At 37.8% G+C, this 19,189-nt stretch overlaps 2 protein-coding genes across 3 annotated transcripts in view; both read right to left on the bottom strand.

Moving 5' to 3' along the window:
• LOC144664651 (uncharacterized) overlaps positions 1-19,189 on the bottom strand; it is a 61,285-nt gene that overhangs the window by 24,495 nt on the left and 17,601 nt on the right. The gene's annotated exons all lie outside the window — the stretch shown is intronic.
• On the bottom strand, positions 949-18,992 carry LOC144664639 (uncharacterized). The gene is made up of 17 exons (XM_078525803.1): positions 18,542-18,992; positions 12,243-12,388; positions 11,220-11,471; positions 10,971-11,135; positions 10,323-10,436; positions 9,655-9,780; positions 9,477-9,573; positions 9,083-9,301; positions 7,574-7,950; positions 7,285-7,452; positions 6,612-6,722; positions 6,081-6,200; positions 5,643-5,733; positions 4,859-5,233; positions 3,870-4,004; positions 3,034-3,267; positions 949-1,848 (listed from the first exon to the last, which is right to left on the bottom strand). Exons 1-17 carry the CDS (start codon positions 18,615-18,617, stop codon positions 1,505-1,507), a joined length of 3,150 nt encoding a protein of 1,049 aa, XP_078381929.1. The 5' UTR covers positions 18,618-18,992; the 3' UTR covers positions 949-1,504.

Below are 19,189 nucleotides of genomic sequence, written 5' to 3'. Positions count from 1 at the left end.
ACTCTCTACAAGTATTAGTGTCGCCAAAGGGTGTGGTTTTTTGAGGCGTTTTGGTGTGATACGCTATAAGGTAAATGGGTTTAAAATTAACCACGATTAAAAGCATTTACTATAAAACATGGCAGTCACAAAGACATGTCAACATTATTGTATGCGTTCCGGCTTAAGACTGGTTGCAGTTTGCTAACTGTTATCTTGCGTGCCATTGCGTGACCGGCGCTTTGTCACAGATGACGCAACTTGAAAGTGCACTTTAGTTGGCTTTTATTTTGGACGTTCCCTTGCATCGCATCGTTCTCATTTATACATGGCTACCAAAGACATCAGTTTTCAAAATTCCCTGACTTTTCACAGAAAAAGCAAATGATTTTCCCTGACTAAATAAAAGCAAACGGACAGTTATAGCAGTGGTCACAAGCCTACAGCCTACAATGGGATAAAATCAAAGTTGTTAAAATTGTAATTTTTTCGGCCTTTACTTAATTCGAAATGTTGAAATTTCCTGACTTCCCCTAACCTTCAATAATTTTTTTTCCTGGCCATTTTCTGGCCTGTGGCAACCCTGTTATACCGTGCAGTAACTCTAAATCAGGGACATAGCAGAGATAAGAACGGGATAAAAACAAGCACAAGAAACACGTTATTTTCACCCTGCTCTATTTAATTATTTCACACTTTTACAACGTTGTGTCACACAACTGCAAGTAATTATTTTGTGAGACAGCACAATTTAATGACAAATGCTGATCAGTACCCAACTACACAAGAACTATCATAATCTGACCGGCCTATTTTTTCTTAAAAATCTAAACCAGCAAAATCAGCTTGAAACCTACACATTACATTCTTGGCATGATAAATTAGAATCAAATTAAATTCAATTTAAAACTTCGTAATGAGATCTCTCCCTTTCAAACGGGCAGTCAAAAGTTATGTTTATTTTTAAAAAAAAGTTGGTTTAGTGTAAAATGTGTTTTCTTTTTAGTATTTTTATTGCCGCTCTTTGTACTCAGGGCATACACTTTTCGAGAAAGAATTCTAAGTTAAAAAGAAAATCCAGTTACGCCCCTTTAAACCATATGCCACCCATTCCAAGTTTAAGGTATCATTTCTTGTCGTTTTATTACTGGATAGATCTGTTCCCGATTTTTCTCAGTTTGAATACTAAGTCAGGCTGACACCATAAAGTTATCCGAGCCGGTTTCTGTTGTTAACCTAAATAAACATTATGTTCGAGAACGCTGCCATCCCGACAAAATCAATAATTTCAATTTAATTCCTGGTAATTGCTTTGCTGCAATCATCCTTCAGAAGCTTTTAGATCTAATTACTATAATTATTGTAATTAATAATTCGATTCTTTTTTGCATATCGTGTGTAAATGATACTAATATGTGAACTGACATAATGAGAACAAAATGAAGTTTTCTGATATCCCAATTTTTAAAGTTTATTTTTATTGTGCATGGCCTGTAAAGCTAAGACTCCGAACTCCGCGATTCCTTCACGTAGTTTCATAAAAGACTTCCACTTCGTCAGGCTGAAAGTTGTAACTACCCGCCAGGAATGAACCAGCGAAGGAGGACTTATAGCTGTAACCAGATGGCGGGCCATATGTGTAACCAAGGTTTGAGTGGGAATTTGTGCTTGACGACGCGTAGTCTGCAATTAAGAAATCATTTCCTCCTCCAAATATTGGTCCATATGAAAAGCAAGTGTAGATAGAGTAACTTTTTTGATAACTATACTGTCCTGTTTGGTATATTTTTAGTGGTTGCCAACCAGGCTTGTTAACAAGTGAGAACAGGAATGCTGCTGAATCGTACCGATATCCGATACAATTGTAGCCTAAATAGAAAAACACAGTGGAACATATGTTATACATTTATATGATGCTTAATAACACTTTGGACCGCTTCAAATCGAACGAATTTTATAAGGTTAATTAGATTGGTGAAACACATTTCGTCATAATTCCTGAACATCGTACGGTGTCGTGCTCCCCTGAAATTTTGTCTCAAGGACATATAGTAATGTTAACCGTTCGAATAACAGAACCAGAGATAATTGCAAGTTTGTTTGGGGTGCGGTTTACCTCTTTCAGACCCCTTGAATTAGCATACCTGTCAGATACAGAAACTCATCTACCCTGGTTTCCGTGTGCAGAGTAAATTTTCTAAAGACAGTCGACAAAGAATACAATTGCACTCCTAGTAAATAAATTGTCTGATTTTTTTCAGCGCCAGTAGTTTGAATAAACACACTAGGACCCGATGATCCGTAAGCGTAAACTTTAATACAAGCGAAATCTCCTCGTAACAAGAACTAGATACAACAAAGATGGCGGTCGCCTAGGAACAACCGCAATCTTTTATACAACAATAAACACCGCTGACTCGAGTACAGAGGAGTGCCGCTGAACTCCAACCAGCTACTGGCGCAGATACGATAAATTTCACTTGTTTGACACAACGCGTATAGTTAATTCACAAAAGCGAATAACTTTCAAAAACAAAATAATTATCCTGCTTATACAGCCGCTTTAAGAAGTGGCCGTATTCACAGGCTTGGACAAAATAGGATTACAGTTGTACGGCTTAGGAACAACTTTTAATAACTGCTATATAAGTGAGTTTCATTTTAGAGGTGGATCTAGGGGTGGGCCGAAACCTTTTGCATGGGGCCCCTTCCTTCGCAATCACCTATAAAGCGGGTCTTGATCCCCGTAATTAGTGTTGTTTTTTTTTTAAATAGCAAGGAAGGGTCACTGAATTGACAGCTGATGAGCAGACTAAGATGGGTCATTTGGATAGTTCACTTCCGTTCGAGAGCCGGGACATGTGGGAGGAATTTTTCTCAACTGAGTTTTCTAGCCTTTCTCCAAGGGTAAAGAGAACCCCGTGAAAATCAGTTATGGTTGATATGGCTTTCCAGTCCTTAGACACAGCGATTTCCACGTACATAGAGCACATTTGACATATGTGGCTCCTTAAATTGAAAATTAAAAGAGATAAAGTATTTCATATTACTTACTCCATGAGAGACTCGTATATCCTCCAAATATGTACCTTCCTACACGAACGATTGTGACAGTAGGACCCAGGTCGTCACAGTTTGAGTGGAACGTTCCAGAAGACCAACCATTTACGGTTGCTCGGTAGCAACGATTCCAGTACGAAGATTTACTTTGGGTTACAGGTTTTAACCAGTTGCTTAGGGTACTCAAGTAATTATCGTCATTTGCTAGGATTGCTGAGTATCCCAAACCTAAATGGGAGCAAACATACAATTTCAATAAAATTAAAGCTTGTCAGGATAAAATTAAATGTTCAGTGCACTGCCTTGATATGTAAATTTGCACATGCATTATCTCACCATTACATGTTGTTATCGTTACGTTACGAATGTCGCCACCCTTTCACGCTTATGTTTAAACGTAACAAAGATTTTTCTAGCAAAAGAGTGGCCAAAGTAACACTCTCGTCTGATTCACAATTAGTAGAATATTTTTACTGTGCTTATGCAAATGCTGCCATCTGATTGGCTGGGCTATTAAACACTGTGACCAATTTGTGTACAGTGGCTTCTCGTCGTAGCTGTCATCAAAATGGCTTCGTTTCTCTGAAGTTTCAAAGCCGGAAATTAAGAAATATTAATAAATAACTCAATTCCCGAGAAGGCTTGTTTAAAAAATTGTTTTTGAAGAAAATGTAGTTAGAATTCCACTAGAACAATAAGATTAAGATTTTGTTCAGTTTAACTGAATTCTAATTTAAGGGTCAAAACAAGGCGCTGTAATGAAAATGTCTTTAACAAAAAGGCTTTGGACTGTTCATCAACTGCTTTCACTATTAATTAATAAATCTTACCCGCGTAACTATGGTAACAATCAAAGCCATCTCCAACGTATCCATTGTTACAAGTGCACGTGTATGAACCGCGCTCATTAGCGCAAGTGGCCAGCTTGTGACAGTAATTCTTCTCTCTCTGGCATTCATTTAAGTCTGGTGGATAGATAGGTAAAATATCACTGAAGTCATCAGTTTATCTACTTGTACAACATTATTGACAGTACATTATATGACACTTTTTGCGGAACAACCTTATAACTTGATTCCATACGTCGTTGCGGTAATTATATTTTATAATAAGTTAGTCTAGGGATATAATTTTTACTCCCTTAATTGATAACTGTTTAAAAATCGAGTAAATTATATTACTTTCAGTTAAACCTTTCTTTATCTGGTTTGGTTGATTTTGATTTCGTTAGGTTAGGTTAGGTTTGGTTTGGCTTGCATGGTTCAGTTGATTTGGTTTGGTGAACTAGTCAGTGCCCTTATTATTATTTTTATTTCCTGCCAGTATCCGAGCTCCAACAAGTCTGTAACCAACCAACAAGTCTGTATATTTTTTAAGCTTTTTTTTCTTCTGAAAATTAATTTGGTGAAGCAGCAAGAAAATATCCAACTAGGTGGTTATCACTAAATATTGCTAGACATTTTGTCGATGGTGAATGAAATCGATGTCGACCGATCGATGTTCATCGATATCAGTCAATAACATTTGGAGGTAATTGAAGAATAGCTAAGCGTAACTATTGTTTAATCGTCGGTTATCGAAAAGTTTCAATATTCTGCATTTACAAATACTATCGATTAATATTGATTCATCGAGTTGCTAATCGATTATCAGTTTTCATCGGTTAGTTACGCGGATTATCTTAATTCCTATTAGCTGCATTTGAGTGACAATTTTTAAAGATTCTCGACGTTAAATGTTGAATTTTGGATATATGTCAGCTCGGCCTAATTTCTATCGTATCTGTGTAAACAACGGGATACAAAAACTTAAAGCTTACCTTTCTTACAAGTATACTGATGACAGTCGCTACACTTCACGTCATTCCACTCGTAGTTCAACTTCAAACCAAGGGCGTGCAGACAATCTTCTCCTCTGAAATTATTAGGCTGGTTTCTGGCCCAAGCTGTAAAGTTCGCCCGTCCAACATCCGCCCAAGTAAAGTCACCTTCTGTTGATCTGTCGTTCAATCCCAGCCACGATTTCTCGCCATTATGTCTGTGTTGGATGTAAACATTTTCCTCATTGCTGTTCACATCAACAAGAACGGAGTTTGCTTGCCGACATTTTGATAGCGCATTGGTCCAGTTTGTGCAGGTTTCGCTCGTGAAATAGCAGAAGCCGTTAAAATAACTCCATCCAGGTTCACAAATATCTGCGCAAGTAACAAATGTATTTTAGCACTCAGTTTCTTCTGAATGAGACTACTCTAAGGTCTGCTTAAATTCTTTCGTTGTATTTCGAAAGTTCATATTTCCACTTTTGGGCTATTAGTATATTAACAAACAGCGCTAAAAAATCTAAAAGGCTTAACTGTTTCATTTGTGTCATTTCCTTAAAACAGTTCGAAACGGTAAAGTGTGCAACATACTATTAGTAATATGTCCATTGTTACGGTTTTGCTATTTTGTGTAAATATCGGTTATAACAGCCAATAGTCCACAGATCTCCATAATGTGCGTCTGATAGAATGAATTTTCTACCCTTACATGGTAATTTCTCTTGATTTCAGTCTTCAAACAATTATATTCGAAATCACCACGTGTTATGCAGTGTTTACTTACCTGTAAGGACCGCATAATTCACTGACACAGGGTCATATCTGGTCTCGTACAACTCTTTAACACAGGCTCTAAATCCAGAAGCGTTCATGTTCTGCAAATCAAATGCCATACAATATTAACAAAACCATGATTTCTGCAGTTACGAAAATAACAACAATAAATTAGTTCTTAGCCTGCAAAGCGTAGTTTCCAAAATCTACAACCTTATTGGATAGTTTGGAATAGCAGTTCTTACATTGTAACTCTCTTAGACCTGATCGCTTTTTTCTATATATTTCATTGAAACATGACTTTTCATCAAGACAATGTTATTCTGTTGATAATTTATATTGTCGATATCAAATGGCCGTTTCCCTAAGCCAGGTTTATAACAGAAAAGTTATATTATGTCTCTCAGTAAGAGATATTAAAGTGATTTTCTTCAATGTGACAACTTACCTCGATCCACGTAGTAATACCGTTGTGAACTGGTGCCGAGTTTCCGCTGGCCGTTGTGCTGTGATTGGCTGATATCAGGACTGATGGTGTAATGTTATAACTTCGTGTAAACGGCACAAACTGTAGATAACAACGAAATGCCATAAACACTCTACTGTTTAACCCCCCCCCCCCCCCCGCCCCCCAAACACCTCACCTCTCTTTTGCCCAAACGCCGCAATACCCTCCCTATCCTATTTAACCCTCAGACTTCCTCCTTAATAGGTAAGATACAATAGTCTATTCAACAACAAAAAAATGATTGTTTTGAGGCTTCGGGGAAAGAGGTAATGACAGAAAAAAATCCAGAGGAGCTTAAGAATGGAAATGTTTCCTGCATGCAATTATAATCAGTCGTCTGAACCGTTATCCTCGTTTCAAATCGCTCACAAAATGATCGTTAATTAAGGCGGGGACAATTAAAATATAAATTAATGTTTCTGTATCTAGAAGTATTTTGTTACCCAAAGTACATTAATTTTGTAACTTTACCTCACAGTAAGCGTTGTTGTTATCATCTGTTGGTGGGTTTGTGTTTGTAAACTTCACAGAGCCATGTTCAGTGAAGAGTGGCTTGTGTAGTTTCGTAAACGCCATCCAGTTCTGCAAGTAAAATGTGGAAATGGCAATGATAGAGTAGTGATCACTTGTTGTTTTGGTTTAGCATTGCTACGCTTTCTGATTGGTTTTAAAATCTCGCGCCACTTTTTCAACCAATCAGAAGAAAACCAAACCCAATCGGGACTTCCTAATACATTTTTCCCGAGCTTTGTGCTGGCTACATGCATTTGCTTCATTGGTTCAATGGATTATCCTGCCCTTTGTGATTTGCTAGCTATAGAGTAATTACTTTGGTTTTACGACACTCAAATGAAAAGGGCTTTATGTTTTTATTACCTTGTAACCTTCAACTGTAGCTAAACTGATCAATGAATTAGCGATAAATACAAAGAGCAATTAGCTTCACAACGTTCATCCTTTCGTGACCGAATATAATTTATGTCACCGTACGGTACCCAGACTACCAAAAGGACTACTCAACTGGAATACAATAAGCCTAACACGTCAGATCAAAGCAAGTGTTTCATTAATTTTTAAGGAGAGGATTTTTGTTCATTTCGTTCATTCCAAAACATTTCGAAAAATAAATCACTTGATCACATACCACATTAATATCTTCATGTTTTCCATCAAAGTTTTGTAGTTCCCGGAGACAGACTTTAAATGAGTCCTTGGTTACATCCTCTGTCCAGATCAGCGAGGCATCATACTCTTTACCAGTCCTAAGATGCTCTGACGTCACCAGAACTACAGGCGCCTCCTTAAACTTGTCCTGCAATGAAAAACAGAGAAATTAATCATAAGATGACTGCTGATAAGAAAATTGCGCCATGTTGCATGCAGTTAGCTGTAAGGTGTGTTGAATTTCTAATACAGATGTATTCCAAGCAAACCTTTGGAAACGTCATATCTTCGCAATTTGTTCCAGACCACCATTTTTTAATGCTGATTATTCCCGTCATTACTTCTTGCGTTGCTCCTTGATACGCCATCCATTCCACAGTTGCAAATGGGTTAAAGTTGTTTCCATTCCTCCCAGATTGCATGGCGCAGACTGTAAAATTTCGTGTATTCACATTTTCCGTCCACGAGGTGATAGCGTGGTGAACTGTTACCGAGTCATTCAAATTCATGTGATTCAGTGTTATTTGTACGTGAACTTGTTTATCCGGGTAGAACCGGTATGGTGGGAATACCACTGTCTTGCAGCTTGAGTCAGACCATTTGGGAACTCGAAGAAGCTTTACACGGCCATGCGCAATTGGAAAGCCTGTTATTGAATGGAAAAGTTTTTATTAAGCTACAAACCTTATCACATTGGGCCACTACACCATTTTAGCATCTGAATTGTATTGCATTTATACCTTGGTCCTACTAAAGTCATAAATAAGAAGATAAGAAAATTTGATTACCGACAAGACTGTTAATGGAATTGACACTCACGTGAAAACCCACCCCTCCGTAACTTCCAGAATATTTAAGCAATCACAACGAAACGTGGAGGATACATAGTATGTACAAAAATCTATCTTTTGGTATACGTCACGAGGGATGATGACATCACATCACGTGACAATGACATCATAATGTCATAACAGCCATCATCTTGGCTCCGCCATCTTGGATTTCAAAAATGTTTCCAAAACGTCCGAAAACCGCCCAAAATTACTGCAAAGTACTCAAAATCAATAAAACTGTAAAATCAATACAATACAATATAATACAATGTTCAATGTGGTCATTACACTTAGCTATGGTTTCGATGCGTCCCGCAGATATGGTTAGCAAAATCTGCGGGAACGCACCAGCTAGTTTACAGGTAAGCCACAATGAAAAAAAAATAAATAAATAAAAAATAAATAAAAATAAAATAAAATAAAATAAAGTGAATAAAATTCTTCAAAGCTTTAAAGCTTTGAATATGTGCGACGCATTTCCTGATTAAAAATGAGCTAAAAGTTATAGAATATATACAATTATTTAATTAATTAAAAATTACAAATGACGACTAATATCTACAGCATTTAACGCCTTTCTAAAGGTTTTACAGCATATTGAAGTTTATAATTTGGGGGCGAAATATCGCCAAGATTTGAGTCCGTGCTTGGTAGTTTGCACGTTAGGTAGATTGAGAATATTTTGTCCTCTTAAGTTGTAGGAATAGCTTCTAGGTTGTATCAGCTCACGCAAGCAGGGAGGGCTAGGACCGTTTATTGTTTTGAAAATCGAGCTAGCAATTTTGTATACTCGTTGCTCGGCCAAGGTTCGCAGGCCAAGGGCTTGTAGAAGGTCCCTGTAAGGGGTGTTCTTGTCCTTGAAAACAAAGCGAATGGCCCTTTCGTTAACCTTCTCTAGACCTTCTCTAGACCTCGTAAGCTATATCATGATAACTGCTCACTTACCCTCACAGCTTCCTGGGTGATAAACAGTATTATTGTCATGTTCTTTACAGAAGCTAAGCTCGTAAAGACATTTGTTGTCGTATGTTGTACCATTGGCGGTACACACTGGATCCTGATAGGAAGGGCAGTCTTCGTTACACACGCAGCGAGCTTCATGTGCACTGTAGGTCTTACAGACACCAAACGACTCACACACTACGCCCAAACATGGATTCAAGTCTGTAGATGGAAAATAAAGGGATATTCATTTTGAGCTTTCTTTTAAAATTAATGAAAGGAAATTAAAATAGTCACCTTCGCCATAGCACGGAAACTCAATCTCTCTTAATTGCTTTAATTTTGGACATGGAAAACTTTTCAAATAAAAGATATCATAATTCAATTTATTACCAACCTCCAATCACAACATAACTGACTGTCAGGGGGTCGTGTTGACTTCCTGTTCCAGATAAGTCCTTAACGCAAATTTTCATGGATGTCAGACGAACTTCCTATAAAGAAAATGTCAACCTTTTTTAGTCAATTGATTTGGACTCAATAACTCTTTTCTAACAATCGTCATTTAACCCTACCTCAACCCAAGCTGTTATCAGGTTATTCTCCGACGGAACATGACTTTTCACTTGTCGGTCATATTGATGACTGACAGAGACTAGCACAGCCGGGGACTTATAAAAAGTCGTGTTATACTGAACTTCCTGAGCATGAAAAATAGGAAAAGAACTACCGTTAATTCTTAAAACCACTTCCCGAAAAACCATCCCTTACTCCTCCCCATGCCCTCCCCCAATCGTCCAAATCCCATCCCTCAAAAATCACTTCTGAAATAAGCCCTTCTGAATATAAGCAGATAAGCTTACTTTTTTATTAACTTGTTCTCCTCTCACGTTGTTAGAGAATGTTTGAAAAGACTGAGAGGCATTTTTGGATTTTATCCGACATGTTTAGAGAGATAAATTATATAATAGACAGTCGTAGTATCCCGTAAAAACTGAAACCTAGAACATTTTTAAAGGTAAACTTGCACAATAAAGCGCCTTGTATGTAAGCCCTCCTGAATATAAGCGCTTCTAAAAAAGGGTGTTTTGCAAATCTAAACCTAGTGCTTATTTCCACGATTTTCATGTAGTGAGAAACCACGTGATTTGGGAAAATGTATTTTTAATTTAGTGGGTAATAACCTAAAGGCCTCCATTTCAGTTTTGGGATGATGTTGTTGAAGATTATCAAAGCCACTTACATGACAGAAGCCATAATTATTGTCCGCCGTAGGACTGCCGCTGTTGGGGAAGTACACTTCCCCTGTCATCGTAAAATTTAGCTCGGACCCATTGCTGGTGAATGCGAACCAGTCCTGGGAAGAAAGAATCACTCACGATGAAATTAAAAAGTATATACTTCAAGCAGGCCAAAGTTCATTATTCAATTGAAAAATGACTTTGTTTTACTGTATATTAAGTGTACGCAAGGAAAGACGAGATTGAGAAACTGTTGTGAGGAATATTAATTCATGTAGTGCCTGATAAACGTAGCTGTACGCTGTGGTATATTGCAATTCCTGTGTCTTGATTGGTTCACAGGCCATGAAATATGAGCTCATATACTATGAACTGCAAATATGGTAGGAGTCTACGCGTCAACGGAAATAGCTGGGGTGCTCAAATACTACCATTATTTTAGCGTTTCTAATAAATCAATTTTTTCACTAGCGCATGTTGGATATGACATAGTTATAGCTAACTACCACATCATATCCAACATGCGCTCATGGAATAGTTGTTAATTATTCGAAGCTATTATTCCGTATATAAGCATTCAACCAATATCTTTTAAACGGTTAAAATATTTTAACTTGGGTGATCGAAAATTTTACAAGTCGTGTACCCACCACAATAGTGTCTTGATGTTTGCCGTCAAACACCAAGAACTCTCGGAGGCACACTTCGAAACTTCCTGGTTTTACATTCTCCAGCCAGACGTACATTGCGTCATCAGGCTTTGTGTCACGTGTGTACTTAGCTGACACAAACACAGAAGGTCTTCCACCAAAGCTCTGCAATATGTTCATAGAAATAAAAGTGTGACAATTAAAAGACATTTTCGAGATAAACATCTATAACAAATCATACCATCTTACCTGAGAGAATGTGACTTTCTCGCATTTAGTTTCTGTTGTCCAAATGCCATTAAAACTAACGCTTCCATGTGTCAATTTTGGTTGATCTTGGAAAGCCAGCCAGTTAAGGACTCCAGTTCCATTTGTTCCGATGCCTGACTCACGTGCACACACCTTAAATCCACGTGTACTGACTGATTCAACCCACACAGCAGCAGGCGAGTGAACACGTGAAAACTGCTCACCATGGCTCAATGTTACATGAACTTGGACCTAACAATCCGAGTAAGATACAAAAATGTCAGAGTTCTCTATCTCTTCAGTTCTCTCATTTGACAACTTAGAGTTTTTACCCATTTTTGTTGATTTTGTTACTGTATTTGGGAGTGGAGGAGCTGAAGGAAACCGCTGGATGTTTCACACAAATTAGATGAAAGCTTTACAAGGGCAAGCAAACATCTAATAATGTGTTTCATTTCCCTGACCTAGAAAAACTGAAGATCGTGCAGTTAATCCAGACGCAGTCGTTTGAGTACATAAACAAAGCACCAGTCTTTGGGAGAAATAAAACCCTTACATTTTTTTAAACAAAATACAATGACCTGAGAGCTAAAATTTTCACCAGGGAGGCCACGCAAAATTCACCAACCAGTCTGTTGGTTGGTTTTCTCTTTGGAATTTGCGGTAGTCTTCGGACATCATTGATTTTCTCTTTGAGAATTTTCGGTAGTCTTCGAACATCTTCGGTCGCATTCGGGAATTTTCAGTATCTTAAAAAATCTTCCAATATGATCGAAAATGGAAGTCGTCGGAAAATGTCCGAAAACTTCTTGGTATACTAAACAAAATGATATTGACCTTTTTGAAGCCGTTTTTGTTTCTTTCTGGATAAAATTTACTGTTATAGTGATTTTTTAACTGTTAAAGTTAAATGCCAAAAATCTAACTGTTTCATGTTACAGGGCCAAATATTAACTGTTTAGTTTTATCGTGGTACCCACATTCAGACCCTCCATTTATATTCATTACGATATATATACGTACCGTTCCTGATCCACTAAATGTAAATGGAAATACAACGTTTCCACAACGTGGTAATCGACAATGTTGTAAAGAAAGACAGCTACCGCTGCAACCCCATTCTTGTAGCGTTTCAGATATGTTTAAGTGTCCAGTTTGCAATGGAATTCCTTTTAGAAGCAACAAAAAAACACAAAGTTTGTGTCCAATCAATTAATCAATCAATTTATAAGGGCCATGGCAGGGGATGACATTACGCTCCGAGCTTCCTATCCAGCCGAGCCAGAGGCTTATGTAAAAAGCGCATGACATTCATTAAACTCAAGTATAAAAACAATAGAAATCCAGGGTTCCCTTAATGTTTTGCATAAAGAACTTTTGGAGAGAATGGGGCAGGGGTTGGGGCTGGTTGCCTAGTGGTAGGAAAAGTGTCACTAGGGTGTCGCGGGGGACATAGTGGGGAGAACCACTTCGCTTCAAGTCAAGCGCATACCCCTCTCATCTCCCCCGAAGGCGCATTCCCTACTAAAATTTCCCAAAATGCCTTTTAACAGTGTCAATGCGTCCGTAATCGATTTGTGCATAACCCGGCATATTAAGACGATCCTGCTTCGTGGTTCTTTTTGGATTGTTCTTTAGATGTCGTATCCGAGGGAAAAGATGTATGATCTGAAGTCGCCGATGACGCAGCTAATGTGGCCAGAGTAGAGATTTGTTTTCTTAAAAACCAAGTTAATTAATGCTGCACTTGCCCTCCCCCTCTGCCGCCTATGTACAGTGCCAAGTTGAAACCATGCAGTGCCACTTGATTCAGAAAATGTTTTTTTTTTTCTATTTATTCTCGATTCCATTTAAATCATAGTTGGCAAATTATTTTCAAAAACTAGTTTTCTAAAACTGCTCTTCGTGTATGTATACTACTCGGTGTTATTTGCTTTTTATAAATTGCCTTTCATTAGCAGTTTGCTCTAGGTTCCATTTTTTTTCATAGCGAGTTGTTCTTTTAATGATTTATTTTTGCAAAGGCTACAAAGCATACTGATAAACACAAGGTCATTCCTCGGCAGTTTCTGCCTCGATTAGTTCGTTTGCGAGAGCAGTCTGCGGATAACGAAGTCTTTTCTGAGGATTTTTGTGCGTAAAGGACAACATCACAGAAACATCGCTTAGTCAAAGTCCTAAAATTGACTGATCCCATTGTTTATGAAAACATGCATGCAGTATGCCAAATTATCCATGGCAAATTATTATAGTAAATGTAAGATGTTTGTTTTTTTTTTTAAATCGCTTCAATGGGGAGCGTTTTCACTGCCTTTGGTATTCTTGATTATGAATGAAAGACTTTCATGTGAAAACGTGCTAAAATTGGCGGTAAACCGCCATTTTTAAAATGGGCGTGACGACAAGTACATTTTTTTTGCAATTGCAATCGAATTAAATCGAGTGATGAGTGACTAGCCCCCATAAAATAAACAAAGAATGATCTTAGATTGCAGCACAAAAAAACTTGAGTCACGTCATTTTGTTTCGTTTAACGTGACGATTTTAACTTATGACCTTTTTTCTACGACTTAAATCGTGACTGTTGGACACGTGGTAAATCTATATCGAGAGTTCTGCAGACTACGGGGTCTTTCAGAGTCGCGTGTTAGGACGATATCACTGTGATATCACACGTATTCAAGTTATGGTTTAAGCCGATTAAAATTACGAATCAAGTCGACTCTTACGATGAGTCAAGTGTTATTGTTATTGTGGACCGCGGGTTTTCCACCGAGTCCGCTAGAATCACTGAACGGATTATATCAACAAATTCAAGTAGTCAAGGTCATGGAAGTGACTGATGTCATCGTTTCTGATAGACATGCCTGCAGTAACTAAATTCTCAGTAATGAATAATAATAAGAGTAAATGAAAGATGTTTTAATTTAAATCTGTTAACTAGTGAGAATTTTATCTGCTTCTGGTGATCTTGATTCTGAAAAAAAACTTACACAAACAAAAACGTTGTAAAATTGGCGGTAAAACCGCCATTTTGAAAATGATTCGAAATGTGGCGTGACGACAAGTACATTTCATTTGTAAAAATCTCCGATAAATAAACAGTCAAAAAAAAGGCCTACAAAGCATATACTGATAAACACAAGGCCAGTCCTCAGCAAATTTTTGCCTCGATTAGCTCGTTTTCGAGAGGACAACATCACAGAAACGTCGCTTTATTTAAGTTGTGGTTCAGCCGATTCTTGCAGTAAGTCAAGTGTTCTTGTTATTGTGAACTGCGGGTTTTCCATCTAGATCGCTAGAATCACTGAACGGATTATATAAAGTAGTCAAGGTCATAAAAGTGACTGATCCCATTGTTTATGTCGAAAACATGCATGCAGTATGCCAAGCTATCCATGGCAAATGATTATAGTAAATGCAAGACGTTTGTTGTTTTTTTAAAATCGCTTCAATAGTGATCTGCATGAGAGTTTTCACTTCCTTTGGTATCCTTGATTCTGAATAAAAGACTTTCATGGATAAAAACGTGCGCTAAAATTGGCAGTAAACTGCCATTTTGAAAATCAGGGCGAGACGTGACTAGCCCCCATAAAATAAACAAATAGTGATCTTAGATTGCAGCGCAGGCAAACTTGAGTCACGTCATTTCGTTTCGATTAACGTGACGATTTCATCTTATGACCTTTTTTTCTACGATTTAAATCGTGACTGTTGGACACATGGTCCGTCTATATCGAGAGTTCTGCAGAATACGGTGTCTTTCAAAGTCGCGTGTTAGGACGATATCACTGTGATATCACACATATTCAAGTTATGACTTAAACTGATTAAAATTGCGAATCAAGTCGACTGCGAGATTGTGGACTGCGGGTTTTCCACCGAGGCCGCTAGAATCACTGAACGGATTATATCAACAAATTCAAGTAGTCAAGGTCATAAAAGTGACTGATGTCATCGTTCCTGATAGAAATGCCTGCAGTATCCAAATTCTCAATAGTAAATAATAAGAGTAAATGGAAGATGAAGATGAAGTATTCAACATGACACGAGCAGGGGATAAAGAAATATTCTAAGTCCCCGACGGGAATCGAACCCATGGCCTCCCAGATACCGGTTGGGCGCTCTAACCTGAACTGAGCTACGAGAGACTCGTTGTGAGCTGGGCCATTTTACTAGGTTGATAAGGACTCACGAGAGCGTTGAAAAACACACACACACACACACACACCCCCCCCCCCCCCCCCCCTCCCCCCCTCTTTCCCTCTCACGGTCTCTTCTTGTCCTAACAATCTTTGTCCTTTTTTATAACAGGAAACTATAAACGGTCTAAAGCGTGGTTTGATCACGAAATCGTAAATTTCTGGTGTAAATATCCAAATTGGTGGAAGCAATTTTGCGTAAGAGGTCTTATTTTCTCTGATCTATCGACGTCAAAAGAGGCGGTTACACGTGTCGACAATTAATGTGCAATAGATAAGGAATACATTTCAGGTGAAATGAAATATTTGAATATGTTTCTGCTGTAGCTGAAGTATAAGCATTATACTAGCACCACACAAGCACTGCAAAATGAAACGAAGAGTGAACTTAGACTGCAGCATAAGATTGACCAGCATTACTGAAAATAAAAGTTGAACGTGATTTCCCCCCCTGATAAGGGGCGTGTGGTCCTGTGTTTTCATGACCTATCAAATAAGTTTCCTCATCAATTACGTCAATCAACAGAAACTTGCGCGCACATTAAATACCGACATCACTTGCGAAATAAAAGGCATGCCGGATAAATTTTTAGATAATGCAAATTCAATTCCTACACCAAATCTTCAAGAGGGTCTGAATGAGGTTAAGTGTTAAGTACTATTTGTCCATAATTTTTAGTGTTTGCTGTTACAATGGCCATTTTTTTCAATGTTTACTGCTTCCAGAGAAAATACTGTTAAATGTTTGAAGGATGTTCCGTAAAAAAAAAAAAAATTGGCATTGTAAATCATTATCTGCTCTTCAAAAATCGGATAAAAACACTCATGAACTAGAGAAAATTTTCGGATTTCTGTGGAGTTAGTATCACTTTATGGTTGGACTTGTTGTGCACTTAACCCATCTATTTTTTTTTTTTTTTGTTTCCTTTTGAAGTCCCACGTAAATACAGTGCAGTGCAGGTACCTATCATCATGAATATAATAAATAAAGTAATAATTTACAGATGTAAATCGTACCACCGAAAATATAAATCGATGCATATAGTTGCGCATACAAATTTAATTGAAATTTAATTTAATTTATTTGTGACCGTGACTGTGTGTCTGTATGTAAATGTAATCTTAGCCCCATATGTTAGAAATGGCTATTTCAGGTCTTTCAAGAGGATAACAATCAGAACAAATGATAGCCAGAGCCAAAGGTCAACTCTGTATAAGCATGTTTCTATACATAAATAGCATTTATCACGAAAAGAGAGGATTATATCTTATATGAACACTTATTGAGCCAACGGAAAAATCGAATGACAAACGTGTCAGTGGCATGAACGTGAAGTCTATATTTTGCTATTGCTTCATAGTCACGCAGATGCAAACTTCAGTTAGAAATATTTCCGTCTCAATGTATCTTATTTTCTAAGAGGGGTATTTTGTGCGAATCTGGCGTGAAGACATTTATTATTCCAGTCTTTTCAGACACCTGGGTAGATTTGTATCGGATTTGTGTCGTGTGACGTAGATAACGGCTCTCCGCGACCAAATGCTGCCTTGTTGTTTTTTTCTAGTTTCCGCATCATCTGTCGGATGTGACAGACATGCTAAATATAACTTCTTTATGGGTCAAGATTTCAAATATTGTGCATCAAAATCCCCACAAATGCTGAAGGCCTATTGAGTATACATCTGTTCGACACAATTGGGTATTGGTTCATTATGGACCATTACGGTTCAGTTATAAATCGACGCTTTTTGACGCGCACGAGGAAAAGGTGATCTAGCAGGGTTTTAGCCAACGGATTATCAAAGCAGACAGTCTAATGCAAATACACTGAAGAGCCAAATAATTAACTGAATTGGAGAGTGCGGGAAACCAGATATGCAAAGGATGAAGAAGAGAGAGAAAGATACACAGTACCCCCCTTGAATCCTGACAGTGGAAATATGCCTTTGGTTAAGAATATTCTCGCGTTTAGTCAGTTTCTTTATGTCTTTGAGGTAGGAACTACAAAGAATTTTGCGTAAGGAACGGGTAACAGGATTTTAATAGAAAAGCTGAACGGCACTTAAAAATCTTCGCTTAAGTTTTTCTTTTGAAATGTTATTTAAACCGGACCCGGAAATCTGTGTCGAATCCGCGCACTCCAGAGTGAGCTTAATTGTCAAGTAACAACTTTTGAAAGAAATGGACCAAAATGAATTTTTGTATCCCAGGGAGATTGCAAAGCAAACGACAAACAGCAACTGCAGCTTTGAATCCCGAAAGTAAAGCATTACCAAGCATTTTAACGCTTTTATGTGTATTTTTCCGATTATGTGATCCTTAACGGGGGCGTGTTTGCATTTTCATACAAGACTGAGCTACTGAAACAAATTTTGCAACGTAGGACATTCTCTGAAATGCGGCAATAATGTACACAATTTTCTGCTTGGTTTACGCTAAGGAGATTGTAGAGCCGAAATTCGTACGAGTGTACCGAGCTATATAATGACGGAGACCTTAATGCATGAATGGGAACCATATATAGCATGAAGCACAAAGAATAGAAAGATTGATACATGCAAACAGCCTTTAAGTTCAATCCCAACAGCTAACGATTGTCATTGATTTCTGTTATCTTATAAGATGTCGAGTGCAAAGAATCTACTCACGGAGGGGGCGTGTGATGGAGTTTTCATGAGTGTATCTGAATTAAAAATAAATCGTTGTCTCAATGATAACGGTAGAAGCGAATTTAACTCCGAAAAGATGAACTCAGTAACCCGCAGAATTAGAAAGAAACTCATTCCTTGGAAAGGACTCTGCCAGTCTATGCCGAATTCAAAGTTGCGCATTACGAAAGCGAGATCTCTGCCATTACACGTTTTTCGTCAATTTCCTTGTAAAAAAAAGGCCCTGGTGATAAATCGCGAAAGGAAAAACTGAAAGGACAAAAGGAAACAATTTGAAATGATAGCAAATCGATTTCAAAAGCAGGAAAATCGGCAAACTGCAAAATTTCAAGATCTTGATCAAATTTTGTTGAGATACAGTCAACATAAACGCATCTCAATTTTCAATGAAGAAACACATGGAAAATGCAAAATAACTCTTCACAATGACGAAAATAATCAACGCCTTACCTTTCACTGCGAAAGAGAGATTTCCAAAGACGACCAAAATCAGCAGAGCTGACAGTGAAGAAGATGCAGGATTCATTTTGAAGCGCGTCTTTGACCACTGTATCGCTATGTGATGTGTTCTCCGAGAATGTAAGGTTCTTGTATCAGTTCAACGATGTTTCGATTGGTTTAAATCTGTTAGCTACGTAAACGATATTTCATGTCATAAGAGAACAACCAGGAAATTTTTGTAATTATTACCCAAACACTGTTAATTTCCTGTGCACGTGAACAATAAGCATGTGATATTTAAAGAACTGCACTGTCCAAGCCTGTTACAGCGGTTCAGAGCACAACAAGATATCGGAGATGCAGACTAAGGAAGTGTTGACATCGTCCCATTTAAAAATAAATAAAACCAAGTTTAACTTTTCTTTTTATCTTTATCATGAATTATCATTGAATTTCTTTTTCTTTTTCTTTTTTTATTAGGAATCATGGCTCTTTGCACCATGCAAGCTAGCTAAGCGCTGTGCACGTGAACAATAAGCATGTGATATTTTAAGAAATGCATGTCCAAGCCTGCTACAGCGGTTCTAAGTACAATGTTCAGAGGTTACTAAGGAAGTTGTGTCATCGTCCCACTTATAAAAAGAAATAAACCAAGGC

Source organism: Oculina patagonica, chromosome 9, assembly GCF_052425735.1.
Source record: "Oculina patagonica isolate OP01 chromosome 9, crgOcupat, whole genome shotgun sequence".
Lineage (NCBI taxonomy): Eukaryota > Metazoa > Cnidaria > Anthozoa > Scleractinia > Oculinidae > Oculina > Oculina patagonica.
The sequence above is the reverse complement of the archived record's forward strand: the minus strand, read 5'-3'. Positions and strand labels throughout refer to the sequence as shown.